This window comes from Onychostruthus taczanowskii, unplaced genomic scaffold, assembly GCF_017590055.1.
Source record: "Onychostruthus taczanowskii isolate IOZ18803 unplaced genomic scaffold, ASM1759005v1 scaffold126, whole genome shotgun sequence".
Classification (NCBI taxonomy): domain Eukaryota; kingdom Metazoa; phylum Chordata; class Aves; order Passeriformes; family Passeridae; genus Onychostruthus; species Onychostruthus taczanowskii.
In genome coordinates this window covers 474740-489222 of record NW_024498418.1, presented here as the reverse complement: position 1 = coordinate 489222, position 14483 = coordinate 474740, and the positions used below count along the sequence as shown (strand labels likewise).

Below are 14483 nucleotides of genomic sequence, written 5' to 3'. Positions count from 1 at the left end.
TGCTGGTCCCCATGTTGCCCCATCCTTCCACACAGGGCAAGAAGGAAAATAATAATATTTACATAATTTAAAAAAAAAAAGAAAAAGAAAAAGCAGACAAAATTGTAGCAGCAATTTCCCAATTTATTGAACTGATTGATTTTTGCAGGTATGTCTAAGCTAAATCCCATCACAAAGGTTCTATCCGAGGGGCAGCCCCCGGCAGGTGAGGAACTGGGCAGCAACTAGAAAATAAAATCAGATTTACCTGAACTACATTGACAGAAAATCAGTACAACACAGCATGTTCTCCCACTGACTTCTGGTTACGAAATCTCCTCAACCTCCCCAAAATATTAAACACATCTTCAATACAAACACAGGTTTATAATAATTAATATAAAGTCAGTATAATATAGAATATTCCCAGCAAAAAAAAAAAATCAACAATCTTCAAACACCATCCTTTTTGTGTTTGTTCAGCTTTATTTTTGTAGACAGGTTTAAAGCACATTGAAAAATAAATATATATGAAAGCATACACACAGCACTCTGACTAGGGGGACTAAAAAAAAAGGTTGAAATTCAAAACACGACTCAGGATCTACAAAATCAAAGGAACCATTAATTATGGCTTTTATAGGAGTCACAGGTGTCACAGAATGAGCAAAAATTAGATTATCTTTTAGAATATTGCAAAAAATTCCAGTTTTTGCATTGTTTTCATGGAGTGTCTTTCCTCAAGGGTGATGTGCAAAAGGGGGAGCTTTGAGGGGAGGTGCTCAGGGACAGCCCCAAAACGCAGCCACCCACCCCAAAGCCACGGCTTTGCTTGGGGGAAATGGAGTGTTTAAAGGCAGGAGTGGGGAGAGGAAACAAAAGGGGAAGTAATGCTGGAGTGGGTTTCCTTCCGGACAAAAATTACTCTTTTTTTTGTCCAAAAAACTGATTTTTGATTAAAGGGGAAAAAAAAAAAATAAAGAAAAGGGAAAGGACAAACACTTTGCAAACCTTCATTAGAGAAGTCCCCCTCTGCTCCCCCACAAAGCTGCTCTGCAGCTGTGAGGCTTTGGGGTGACCTTAAAAACCACAAAACTGGGGAATTCATGATTTCAAGAATATTTCTGGAAATCCCAAATCAACATAAGGACCTTGTTTGTCTCCGTCCTTTAAGATGTTCTCCAAGTCCATGGATCCCTGGGATGTTTTCCAGAGGGCTCAGACAGGACGATGCCCTCTGCCCCATTCTCTCTACTCCTGGCACTCAGATTTAAAATAAAAAATGAGGGTAATCAAGGAATTCAAGGAGGAACATTTACATGTACAAATGCTTTAAAAAATGAATTGCAAGTTCTCAAGAAGGAGTATATCCATGTTTTACCTCTAAGGGAGTTATTGTTGTGGAACTAAGTCTGTATATATATACACACACATATATATATATTTAGAAAAAATTAAAAAAAGGGAACCTCAGTGAAGTATACAAAGCCCTGAAGGGAATACAAAGACGAGATGCAGAACAGGCAGAATTAGTGGGGTTTTGTTTAAATCTCCAAGAGCAGAAGTTTGCATAGGCAGTATATCCGAGAGACCCCGGAGAGAAGCTGGAGGGACACGACCACCTGGAGTGACTGATGAAGTTTATAAAGTTTCAGCATAAAAAACATGCCCAAAATTCCTGTTTTTCAAACCCAAATCGGAGCGTGGAAGGTTAAAGATGAATCCCTGTGTTTCCAACTCTGCACACCTCCCTCAGAACAAAGCACTTCAGTAGACATCAGGTGTTAGAAGGGTTTTATTTGGTACATGGTGTGTGTTAGTGGGACAGAAGCACGTGCGAGGTTAGGACATGGGGAAAGTTAGGTTTTATGTGGATTTTCCATTTTTCCCTCCCTTTTTTTTTTTTTTTTTTGCTTTTTTATTTTTGCATCCTCAGTTCAAAAAGCCTCAAAGTGACACAATTTGGAAACACTCCTGAGCGCGACCTGGCTCTCTGCCCACCTTCAATAAAAGCAAGGAAAGAAAAGAATAAAATATTTCCAAGGGGATTGTGAAGAAAGCTCAGCACTCCATAATTCTGATAATAAAACTGAGTCACCCAAGGGCAGGGAGGAAGAGGAGGGCTTGGCCCACACCTGCTCCTCCTCCTCAGGTGGATGCACACACCAGCATTAGAGGGGATGGGCCAAGGGAATGTGACACAAATCCAGGGGTTTGAATCGTTTGGGCTTTAAAATTCTCTTTAAAATAGATTTTTACATATAAAAAGCAAAGCTAAAGATAAATCTTTAAGTACTGTATGTATTTGTCTACATGCAACAGGTGAGGCTGCACATTCAGGACTTCAGGCACCCCCTAACCCCTCTGTATTTACAGGGTAAATGACAATAAATAGCCCACACTCTGGGGGGGGGCAAAATCAGGATAAGGGAACAGCCTCCTCACTCTCTGGGACCCCCCCAAAACCATTGGAAAAGGGTATATAAAGGTCCAATTGTGACATACTGGGTGGGTTTTTACAGCTTCTTAAATAGGGGAGGAGAGGAAAAGAAGCTAAAATGCAAAATGAGATTTTTACAAGTTAAGAAAAATGTTCTTACATGACCTGCTCTGCTCTTCCCGTATTTAAGGAAGAGGGTTATCCATGCTCACTGCCCAAAGCAACAAGTGCCACTAACTCCTCCAGTCCAAGGGGCAGCAGCAGCAGTGCTGGTGGGGCCCTGCTGAGCCACACCGAGGATTTTAGGAAAGACCCGTATTCCTACAGCACTGAACACCCCCAAATCCACGGGGCAGGAGCCTGGAGGCTCCCAATGGAAGCAATGGTGAACTGGGGTGATGGAAGCAGAGAAGGTAGTGACTGTGTGCAAGGAACTGAGGACAGAGAAAGGGAGTGAATGCCATAAACCCAGGATGCGACTGGAAGAGGGAAGGGAGAGAGCCCAGCTCCTGCAGGTGCCAGGATCCAGGCTTCCACCACGCTCCACGAAATCCTGGCACCAAGTGGCTTAAATCCTTTCAGGTTATTTGCTTTGTGGGGGTTTATTGTACAATGTACTTTTAATTCCTTTGCTGGGTGGAACCACGCTTTTCCTCACGGACCACCAGGCCTGCAGGAAGGAAAATAGCACCTTGAGTCATTTGGCTTCTGGCAATGGGTTGTCTTTCATGGCAGGTTTCAAGGTACCACAGTCACAGACATTGTAAAAAATTGCTCGATGGCAAGGATGGAGTGAGGTCTTCAGCTTTTTTAAAAAATTTATTTTAAAAAGCACCAGAAGCAAAGAGGTGAAGGTAGAACAAGCTGTTTCTCAGGTATAAGACAATTCCAACACATGCTGTTGCTGTTGTTATTTAGGTGTAGCTGAAAGAAGGCAACAGTGGCCAATATGAACAGGGAAAATCCAACCATCTGGAACAGCCCCACAGAGTCTGAGGAGACGCTGGGAGAGAAACCTGGTTCTTATTTAAAGAAAAATGGTTTATCGGAAATTTTACATGGAACCAGTGCAATTAAAGCTGAAGGTTTTTGTCATGAATTAAGTACGTGTTACACCTACCCATGATCAATGAGAATGTTGAGATTGGCAAGGAAGAACAAGGTACCCAGGTGAAATCCTGGCCCCACAAAAGTCCATGGGATGGGAGCAGGAAGATTCCACCCTGCTGGGATCTCCTCACCTGGGCTTCTCGCCATTCCCAGCTCATCCTGCACTTGGCTGAACGCCTTGGTTTTGCTACAGTTTGCATATATTTGTGAAAAAGGCAGCTGAGCAAAGGGAGAAAAGTGAAGATATTTGTGGAGAAGGATGACAGGTACAGAATTGTGTCCTCTAGAGCAAAAGGTGCTTCCAGAAGCACAAATGTGTTTCAGTGCCTGAGGATGACCAAGGCTGGAAGACAGGATGTGGGTAAGATGCCAGTAGGTCCAAGAAAAGTCACAATTCTTTTTTGATGGTGATTCTTCTGGAAGCTAAGAATCCAAGAGAAGTATTTGTAAGGCTGTAGTCTGACTTGCCTTTTGATCTATTTGGCTCCATAAAAAATAATTAACACTCTTTAAATAACTTTGCAAAAGGCCTGTATCATCAGGGGAAGCCCTCCAACACATCCATCCATCTGCTTTCACAACCTTAGCTTGAAATTCCACTGCTGCTGGGATTTTAGCACAGACAAGGTGTTCAAAAAAACCCAACCAACCAACAAACCTGCTTTGAACACAAAGACCCGCCCGGTGCTCAGTTTGGAGTAGGAAGGGGAGGAGGATTCATGCTTCACCAGCCTCCCCACACCTGCAGAGACTCCACCTCCCTCTTGGGCAGCCTGGCTGACTTGGCTGAAGGGGTGGCCATGGCCAGGGGGTCACAGGGGGAAAAGGGAAAGGGAAAAGGGGGAAGGCGAAGTCAGTCGTGCCGCTGGAAGCGACCCTGCTAAGACAGTGTCTGAGTGGAACAGAGAAGGACTTGTTTAGAAAACACAAGAGTTATTTTGCACACATGGACGACAACAAGGCTACTTAGTTTTTCCAACATACTCCTTCCTCCCCACCCTCCCTCCCCCTACAAACAACAGAGCGAAACAAAAAAAAAACAAAACCCCAAACAAAAAATAATCCCTAAGAAATCCAGGTAAAATCCTTGTCGTTCTCCCCAGAGTTGTCCTGCTCCTGCGGGGAGTCGACGTCTTTGTCATCATCTAAAATCACATCATCCTGTGACATCCCCACGTCATCCTTCCACTTGATGTCGTCGTCGTCTCCCATCTCCTCGTCTCCTTCCACTTTGATGTCATCTGGATCTTCCATGTACTGCCCTTCCCCAGGGTAACACTCCTCTGGGGAGCCCTCTCCCCCGTTGTGGTCCAGGTGCCCGGCCATGCCGCGGCCGGAGCAGTCGGCGCAGACGCCGTGGCGGCGCGAGCCGTGCTTGATCCCCACGCTGGCTGCTGACATGAACACCCGGTTGCAAATCTTGCAGACGTATTTTTTATCTTTGCTGTGGACCTGGAGAAGAAGAAAGACCACAGAGGTGAGTGCCAACAGAGATGGAATGAGTGCTGCTCCCATGTCCTTGCAAAGGCAAATCCACAATGGCTACCTGAGATCACAACTGGCTTCCACCATGAACTCAAACCCACCACCATTAATTCAACCCTGCAATGATGACACACAATGAAAAGTCCTTTGGGACTGCCTGCTCATCATCACACTCATAAGTAAGAGACAAACTCCTACCATAATTTTTTTCTTCCTTTTTCCTTCTGTTTTTCTGGGGTACAATAGTTGTGTCACAACCATCATCAAGAGGAAAATGTTAAAAAGAAATAAAGAAACAATCCACAAGCACCAGTTCTGTTCAGAGAAGACCAACCCTGATCAAACCAGTGTTAATGTCATGGTGATTTAGTGGTCTCCCTCCTGATCCCACTGCTGCCCAGAGCCAAAGAACAGGAGCACTTGCAATATCTCCTGTATCTCCCAAAAAATGCATCTGAATGCTCTTCTCACCTTATTTCTGACTACTTTGGTTTGACAAAAACGTTTCTCTTCCATAACTCATGCTGCAAGAATCCTGGGCATATGAAGCTATCACAGAATATGTGGCCAGTAAAGGAAGCAAGGAAAATGCTCTACAGGATAAAAGAATTAATTTCCAGAGCCAAACTGCACTATCCAATGAGCAAAATTGCATACTTTGAGAGGCACAAAACACCTGTTTAAAGGTGAAATCTGTCCCTGGCCAATTTTGCCCTGCATGGAAGGCAAGGAGCTTGTCAAACCATCCACCTGCTCCTCTGCCAGAGGAAAGCAGAGCAGAGAGAACTCCCAAACTTCACCACCAGGAGCCTCATCAGGTACTTTCACTTACACATACATATCTACATGTAAAATACATATTGGTTTTATTTATATATAGAAAAGTTTAGTTGGAAGGGACCCATGACAATCTTCTAGTCCAACTGCCTGACTGCTTCAGGGCTGTCCAGTAGGTATTACAAATATGTATTTTTGTTTTATATATTTTTTTCTTTATTCTTTTATAGATTAACACCACATGGGGACAGCACAGGCACTCGATGCACTGATCCTCAGGAGAGACTTTAGGAAGTGGTGTAGAAGCACACAAGGATCCAGTGCCAGTTCTGAGCAGCCCAGCAGCCACCAGAGCCTCAGGTACATATCACCAGCCCCTAATCCTTTTAAACTCATTTCTTCCTTTCATGCTCACAAAAGCCTGTGGGAAAGCTTTTGCTGATTAAAGTCCTTCCTCTTCTTTTAAAGCAGCTGCCTGGATGCCTGTTCCCTGCTCCTGTCTCAGCATGGGATCAGCAGCTCCCACCACCTGACTCCACAGCCCTGCACTCTGGAATACCCAGCTGGGCTGAAGCTCTTTGGGAAGAGGACAAATTGACCCACTGCAGCCCCTCAGCCCTCACTACTGCAGGACACTGGCTCAGGCTCTGTGCTGCACCAGTCCCAGCCGTGTTCAAAGCCTGTGAGTGCCTCTGATGTGCTCTGGCTGCAGGTTCCCCTGCCCCAAACCAGTCCCCACGACATTCTTCTACTGCATCAAGCAAAGGCATTAAATTTTATTACTTTTTAAAAGCAGTTGGACAGGGCTGCTCAGAGTCATCCAGCAGGATCTATAGGTATCACTCACTTTCAACTCGTACAAGAATGATTTTCAGGCATCAAAAGCTGAATAGGAGAACAGAAGATGGTCAGGGGTGCAGAATAAGGGCTAAAAGAGCCATATGAAAAAGAAATTATAAAACAGGTACTAAACCAATTTGTAATTATCACAGAATGGTTTGGGTTGGAAAGGACCTAAAAGCTGATCTACTTCTGACCCTCTGCCATGGGCAGGGACATCTTCCACTAGAGCCAGCTAGTGGAAAAAACTGTAAAAAACTAAAATCACTTCTCTCCCTCTTTTTCAGTGCTGACAGTTCAGTCAGCAGATTCAAAGTGAGCCATATTCCTGGATGTAACTGAATAGAAATTAATTTTATTCCCTTTACAGCCAAATTAGTATTAAACACAGAAACAGCATTTGGCCCCCAGAACTGGAGAGCGCCATTAGAAAGATGATCATCTAACTGATTAAATGCCAATATTTCAAGGAAGAAAAGGGGAAATATGCTGACAACATCCTAAACTTATGAAAAAAAAATTAAAATGAGAAAATTCTCAGAAATAAAATTCTGGAGGCAACCAGCTGGTGTTCCCTGCTGCAAAACCAGTACCAGATCTCCAAACCTGCGTGCTTGCAGCAGGACTGAGCTCACGCTGGGATCTGCCTCCCGACCTCCAGCACCCCAAGGGAAGAAGGAAGGAACATCTCAGGGAGCAGGCAGTGCCCAAGCAGATGGCTGGGCACTCATCCAAACACACATGGGAGCAGTGAAGGAAGGGAAGGAGATGAGGGGGCACTGTGGAAAATGGCTCCAGGATCCCGGGCATCGTCGGTGGTGAGCCAGGCCTGCTGCTGGCACTGCTGCTGGAATTACTGCCTAGAAACTACCTGCTCTGCCACAACACCACCTCTACACCAAGCTTTGAGAATCTCTTCAGGATGGCCCATCATTTCTACTCTGAAAAGAAAAATAATCAAAGTTCAGCTTAAAATGCTGTTTCTGAAGAAGCTGTGAAGAGCCAGACACCAGCCCCAGCCTTGCAGTCAGAGCTGAGGAACCTCTTAACAAGGGGTAACAGCATTCTGGACAACAAAGCATGGCCAGACCAGAGTAGCTTTGCCTCAAGTTCTTGCTGAGCAATGTGTTTTAAAGCTTTCTGCACCAAGTCATAGAATTGCAGAATTGTTAAGATTGGGAAAGGCCTCTAATATCAAGTCCAATTATTCCTTCAGCACTGCCAAGTCCACCACTAAATCATGCCTCCAAAAGCCACATTTACACGTTTGTTAAATCCTTCCAGGGATGGTGACTCCCCTATTGTCCTGGGCAGCCTGTGCCAGGGCTGAACAACCCTTTCAGTGAAGAATTTTTTGCTAACATCCACCCAAAACCTTGGAAAGCTTCTAGCTGAGCTTGGAGAACGAGAGGAGGATGAACAGGCAGCCAGCCACGAGGCCTTGGAAAGGCAGGGGAAAAAGATAGAGGAGAAGCCTTCAGATGAGCCCTGAGTGGCAAACAAAATCCAGACTTTGAGAGGTGAGCTCCTGCTCTCTTGACCCTGAGCAGCAGGGCTGCTGCCCAGCACTGCCCTTACCAAGGTGTGGCGCTTCATGTGCTCCCGGCGGGTGAACTTCTTCCCACAGATCTCGCAGGGATAGGGCCTCTCTCCCGTGTGGGACCGCATGTGTCTCTTCAGGATGCACTGGTGCATGGCAGAAAAGCTGCAGTACGGGCACTTGAACTTCTTCCTGATGACTGTGAACTCGTTGACTGCAAGAGAGAAAGCACAAAATGCAGATTAATCTCAGAACACCTCAGAACAGTCTTCTCGTTGACTATTTCACTATTAAATTAGTTCACTGTGAAATCACTCTTACCCCTTAACCATCTATATATTTTTAATACTTATATTGTATTACTGCCCATTTATTATTAAAGCTAAGAGATTGAGTACCTCCATCAGAGCAGCTTTTGAACAAGTTGACACACAAACATTTAGCAACAGCCTGTTACAGACATTGCTTGCTAAAGGGAAAATGAAGAGGGCTGTCAACCTGCTAGAGTTCTGATTTATTATAAAGGGTTAACCTAAATATCAAGATCTAAAATGCTAACAGTATTACTTCTGGAAGAAGCAGGGAGCCAGGAACAGAAGTCCACAAAGGCGGCACCAAACAGTGCCAGTGTTATTTATGGGGTGATGCAAGAACAGCATGACACACCCCAGGAGCAATTTGGTGAAGGAGAAGAGACTGAGGATGGCCCAGAGGAAACAGGACAGTTCCAACCACCATGCTCTGCATTATCCAGTGACACAGTGACAGTGCCACACACAGAATACAGCAGGTGAAAATGGAGTATTTGCTGCTCCCTGAGGGCACCACACACCCACTACAAGTTTGGACGTGATTGACCACTAGGATGCTTTCTCCTGTTTCTCCTTCATGCTATTGCTTCCTGTTAATGTGTTAATTTTCACATACTTTTCTCCTAATTATTGTTATTTCTCAAAGAAATATATTTACATAACAAGGAGGGGGGAAAAAAGAAAGAAAGTTCTGGTTAATCACTGTAACTTAGGTATTTGTAAATGGCTCCTGGTAAAGGAAACAGTCTATGGAGGAGACTTTGCTACTTTTATTTAACAACCAGAATATGAAAATTCTTTGTCTTTTATCACAGGAAGATAATTTAAAAAATTTTCTCCTAGGGTTTAACACTCCCTCATCTATACATTCAGAGGCAAGGAGCCCACGTTTTCCTACAGCAGGTAGCAATTTTATCACGCAAAGCTATTTATTATAAATTCATTTCCAGTCTGGTTTTGTAACCACTTGATTTTGGTGACAGGCCACACACACACACTTGTAACAACCCTGTCACTATGTGTAGAAAAGGTGAGCAAGCTGTAAACTGAGCATGGGGAGTCAAGAGGGGACACAAACCCTCCTTCTCTAGCCCTGCTCTGCACCACACACACTGAAGAGACACAGGGAAATGCTGACTGGAGATCCTGACAGCAACCAGATCCTGGGAGCATGAAGAAAAAGTGCTTTAAGGAGAGAAACCCACAAAATCCCCTATTCCTGCATCACTGGGTTGTAGCTGATCCTGCTGTTCCCTCAGCGACCAGTGCCTGCTCCCCTTTCCTGCTCACCTCTCCCTTCCCTTCAGGGCTGAGCTGCTGCAAAGCTGAAAAGGCAACAGGAGCATCAGCTGCACCCCAGCAGGCTCCTCCACCTGCTTCCAACACATCCATGAATTCCCAACAGCCTATTCCTCACTCTGTCCAAAATCCCTCATGCCTGCATTCAGCTTAAATCACTCAAAACCAATATTTTCAGCCTCTGTACTTAGAAATACTCAAAGAACACTGTTTGCAGCTATAGTTTTATTGAAAACTATTTTTGCACCAAATAGCCACATATTTAGTTCTGGTATCTACAAAAGGAAACACCTCAAAACCAGCAGCATGGTCAGAAAAAGAACTGCACATTGCAGTGTTAACATTTTCACAGTCCTGTAAAATATATGCACCCACAGTACATCTATTTAATGCACAAATACCAGCTTTGGTATGAGAATCATCTTTGTCTAAATGACAATATTTTATAGCAGCATTAAGTGTAGCAGCATTAAGGTCCTAAGAAATCATCTTTAACATGATCATCAAGGTGATAAACAGCAGCACCATGGGTAAAGAGTCCTGGATACAGCACCAAGAAATGGAGAAAGAAATAAAAACAGTGACACAGTAAAAATCTGTGTACTTAATGCCACTAAAATATTTATGGAAATGTGTGTTTTTAAAACCAACATAATAATGACTGGGAAAAAATCTTTGGTATTGTCATTTCAAGTAACTTATTTCACTGAGGCTGTTAAAGGACACAGGCTCCTACATCCCTGAGAGTAAAGGAAAAGCACTAGTGATGCCTGATGGAGCTGCTCTGGAGTAACTCTGTAAACTGTCATCTACTTAATAATCACTGAAATACTACATTCTTTGGGTTATCAGAAAGACTTCACAAACTTCAGGAGAATTCTTTTCTGCTAAATCCTCTTTATATTTAAGGTTATAAATAGGAAGGTGCAATTTCACTGTCAGACTCACACCTCCCATCAGCTTCCCATGCCATTTCCCAACAGTAAAATCCTACTCCTAACACCTGTCATACAAAAACCCAATAAAGGTCTGCCCTGTTATACCCTTCAGTTCTACCAATTTAAAAAGCCTAGTCCTGACCCTGAAGGGAAGCACTGGAAATTCCCAGTGCTGAAGTCAGGAAGCACTCTGATGCACAGGCCAGGGAAAATACTAAAACCTCTATTGGAGACAGCAGAAAAAGAATTCCTTGTTGAATTAAATTTTAAAATACAAGAAAAATCAGCAAACATGAAACCTCATTAACTATTATTATGTAATGAAACCTTTTAAAGTCTGCTGAAATTGCTTTTGCTGGCATTTTACTTTCCCAAGTCAGACAAATTCTTCCCTGCTGCTCCCAAATTTCCAGGTAAGATTCATTGGGCTACAACTTTGTTTTCTGGCTCAGCTTTCCCCTTTCTCACTAGCTGATTATTTAAGAGCAAAATAAATCATGAGGCAATTACTCTGACACCTGTCACAAGGGAAGCTGACAGTAAAAGCTGCACACATTCACAGGCAGCCGAGATCTCCCATGCCAAAAATGTCAACGGGAACGAGCGAGGAAAAAATGAACCTGACTTTGCAAAAAGCATAACATCTAAACCCAAATGGTTAAAGTGTACTACAGTGATTACATAGGAACTTATCCTCAGTTCTGACTGCAGCCTGCTCAAACGGAGGGTAAGAGCTAAGCCAAGCAGGGAAACTCCAGCTTCCCAGCACGGAGCCGTGTCCCTGAAGCTCTGACTCCCAGCAGGACCAGGTGGAGCAGAGCTCCTGCTCCTTCTCCACAAGCCCAAGGGCAGCAGGACCTGGTGGGCTCTCATTCACCTTTCCACAGGAAAGCGCTGAGGAAGAAGGTCCTCACTAAGTCCACATTGTGAACAACTAAGTATTGCTCATTTTTTGTCTCCCTGAGATGCAACAGTATAACAAGAAAGAACTTCCCTGAAGAACTCCAGAGAACATTTGTAGAAGTTGGTTTTTTTTCCTCCTCAGCTGTCTCTCACACTGAGGAAAGAAACCCCACATGCTGACAAGCTGTGCTGCACACAGAGCAGCTGGGAAGCACTGCTCTTAATTATGCTACTTTCATTTCACAGTTACCATAATCTGGTTTTGTATGTAAATATATAGCAATAGACACAGAAGTATTTAATTTTTTAAAAAAATAAGTGAATTTCATAGAACGAAACAGGAGTTACAGATTTCTACCCACCAGGAACAGCCATTACTGATTCTGTATGCACACCCCAAGTTACAATTAAATTTATGTAAAGCCTCCTTCCTCTGTTTCAACACCACCACACTCAGCCTGGCTAACATAATTACAGTGTATAAATCAAAAGAGTCACAAAAATGTACAGAATCCCTGAAAACCACAGCCAAACTCCAGCATGTTATTTTAAAAAAGCCCTGAAAGTACTGAAATATAGTATCAGTAAAAGATGCAAGCGTTGCAACAACTGTCAAGCCCAAGTAACATGCCCTACTGGACATATGAACAAGCAGTATATTTTGCTCCTTTGAAAGATACAGAAAACCACTTTACAAACAGCAACCCTGTGCTTCCACGACTCCTAAGTTCCCAGTGAAAACCCCTGGAATGCCCAAATGGCCTAATGGACAGAGCACTAGAGCAGAACTCAGAATTGAATTCTATTATTAATTCTATTGCTAACACTTTCAACAACCTGAGGGATGTTATTTTCCAGAGGAATTGGAGGAAAACATCCCCATTTCTTTTATAAAGCACTTTGAGATCAACTGATAAAGCAGTTCAAGGTAGTGTCAGAACACAGAACGAGCACTCCAATAAAACAGCCAAAGTGCCTGTTTTATGGACCCAAAAAAGTTATCTTTGCACAAAAATTGCCACAAGACTGCAGTGACACAGCATCTGGAACCAGCACAGCACCAACTGATCAGCTTTGGGGAGTCACTCTATGAAATTACACCTGTGGAACATTTATTTGCAGCATGAGAACCACGGCACAATTTGCTTTTCCTAGTTCAAGGAAGCGTCTCGCATACAACAACAGCAGCTACACATCCTCAGGATCCTCGCTTGGCCCTACACTGTCCAAAAGCTGCAGCCCAGCCAGGTGGGCAGAGCCCAGGTAACACATTTTCACGTGGCTACTGAGGTTCTTCTGCGTGCCGAAGCCCTTCCCACAGCAGAGGCACACAAAGGCGCGCTCGCTCGAGTGCACGGACAGAAGGTGCCGCTTTAAGTCTGTCTTGTCACGAAACAGCTTGGCACAGTTAGGACACTGCATCTTCTTACAGTGGAAGTGGATGGTCTTCTCGTGCCGATCCATGTTGGATTTCAGAGTGAAGCTGGCGGGGCACTTGGAGCACTGGAAGCGGCCGAGCTGGCCGGCAGCGAGGCCGGGCCGGGAGCAGTCGAGCGGGAGCAGCATGGAGAAGGTGTGCCCATGGATGTGCTCCTTCAGCTCCTCAGCACGCTGGAACACCCTCCTGCAGAAGCCACAGGTCAGCCTCTTGGCCAGGGCTGAATCCAGGAAAGTCCCATTGGAGGTGATGTCCGTGTCCTCAGATCTCAGGAAACTGGAATCTGAAACAGGACCACGGGTACACATGCACGGATCAGCCTCTTCTGGTATAAAATAACGACAGTTTAAAGATGGATTTTTCTCTCTGCTTACCTGAGTCAGAGTTATCAAACTGCCAAAGTGCCAGCAATCCTTCAAAGGCAGCCTGGAAGGGAAAAGCACAGGGAAGTTAGGGCAGGCATTTACAAGAAGCTGTCCTGCAGGCAGAGCTCTGACTCCCATTGCTGCCACTGCCTTCATCCCTTCTCTAAGGGAGGCTCAATCGTTTGACCTGACACTCAAAGTGCCTTTACAAAGCTTTCACTGCCAGAGCAGTGAACTAGCGAACTGGGCCTTTATCTTGCCTCAAAACACCTTATCATTTGGTGTTTTGAAGAGAGTAATCAACATCCCTGTTTAAGTCTTGGATAACTACTCAATTTCCAGTCTCACGAAGCATCCGTAGCTCCCACTCAGGCCAGTGGGAAATGCTGGAATGGATATTTTTAATTGATACAACAGAACTGGAAAATTCTCCCTTAGCCCTCTACAGGTACTTTTCCTTTCCACACAGAAGAGCCTGTAGAACACAAACACCTTCTGCACAGCTCCCCTTCTGCAATGCCCTCTGGCACTGCTGATCCAAATTCTAAATAAAAGCTGATTTTATCTTTTTTTTCCTTATAAATCCTTCACGGTATGCCAGCCTGTGGCAGATGGCAGCCCTGTATGAGGCAGAGGCGTGCTGCAGTCCCGGCAGGTCTGTGCAGACCAGCTCACTTTGCTCTATGGGGATGGCAAAGCAAAATCTGTTTTCCATCCATTTGTTTAATAGAGTATCATTCAAAAATATTAAGAACAAGAAATGCTGCAGAAAGCTATGGGTTTTAGGTCAAACTTCTGACTTCTGTAATGAGAGAGCCAGCCCACTTCTATCTGAACTTAGACAGTTACAAGAAACCCAAATGCCCAACACCAAAAGTGAGCAATGGGTAGCTGAGGTCTCATGCCATTACTACATGCTAGTGTGCAATGTTGTGCAAATGAAGGGATTCACAATAAAAAGGGCATTCATGTTTAAAAAACCCCAGAGGTTTTTGAACAGAAATTCTGTTGAGGTAACACAGAAAGACTAAAATTGGGACAGCACCAGTCCTGACCCT

General features: G+C 44.3%; 1 protein-coding gene across 6 annotated transcripts in view; it reads right to left on the bottom strand.

Annotated features, from left to right (window-relative positions):
• Nucleotides 1-445: 445 nt before the first annotated feature.
• ZBTB46 (zinc finger and BTB domain containing 46) overlaps nucleotides 446-14483 on the bottom strand; it is a 51924-nt gene continuing 37886 nt past the window's right edge. For 5 of the 6 annotated variants that reach the window (XM_041396084.1, XM_041396085.1, XM_041396083.1 and 2 more), the window contains 4 exons: nucleotides 13435-13486; nucleotides 13053-13343; nucleotides 8210-8385; nucleotides 446-4981 (listed from right to left, as the gene is read on the bottom strand). In XM_041396084.1, the coding sequence (XP_041252018.1) occupies nucleotides 4595-4981; nucleotides 8210-8385; nucleotides 13053-13343; nucleotides 13435-13486 (906 nt within the window). In that variant the 3' untranslated portion in view covers nucleotides 446-4594. The remainder of the gene's footprint in view (nucleotides 4982-8209; nucleotides 8386-13052; nucleotides 13344-13434; nucleotides 13487-14483) is intronic. The other variant, XM_041396088.1, reaches the window with a different exon arrangement.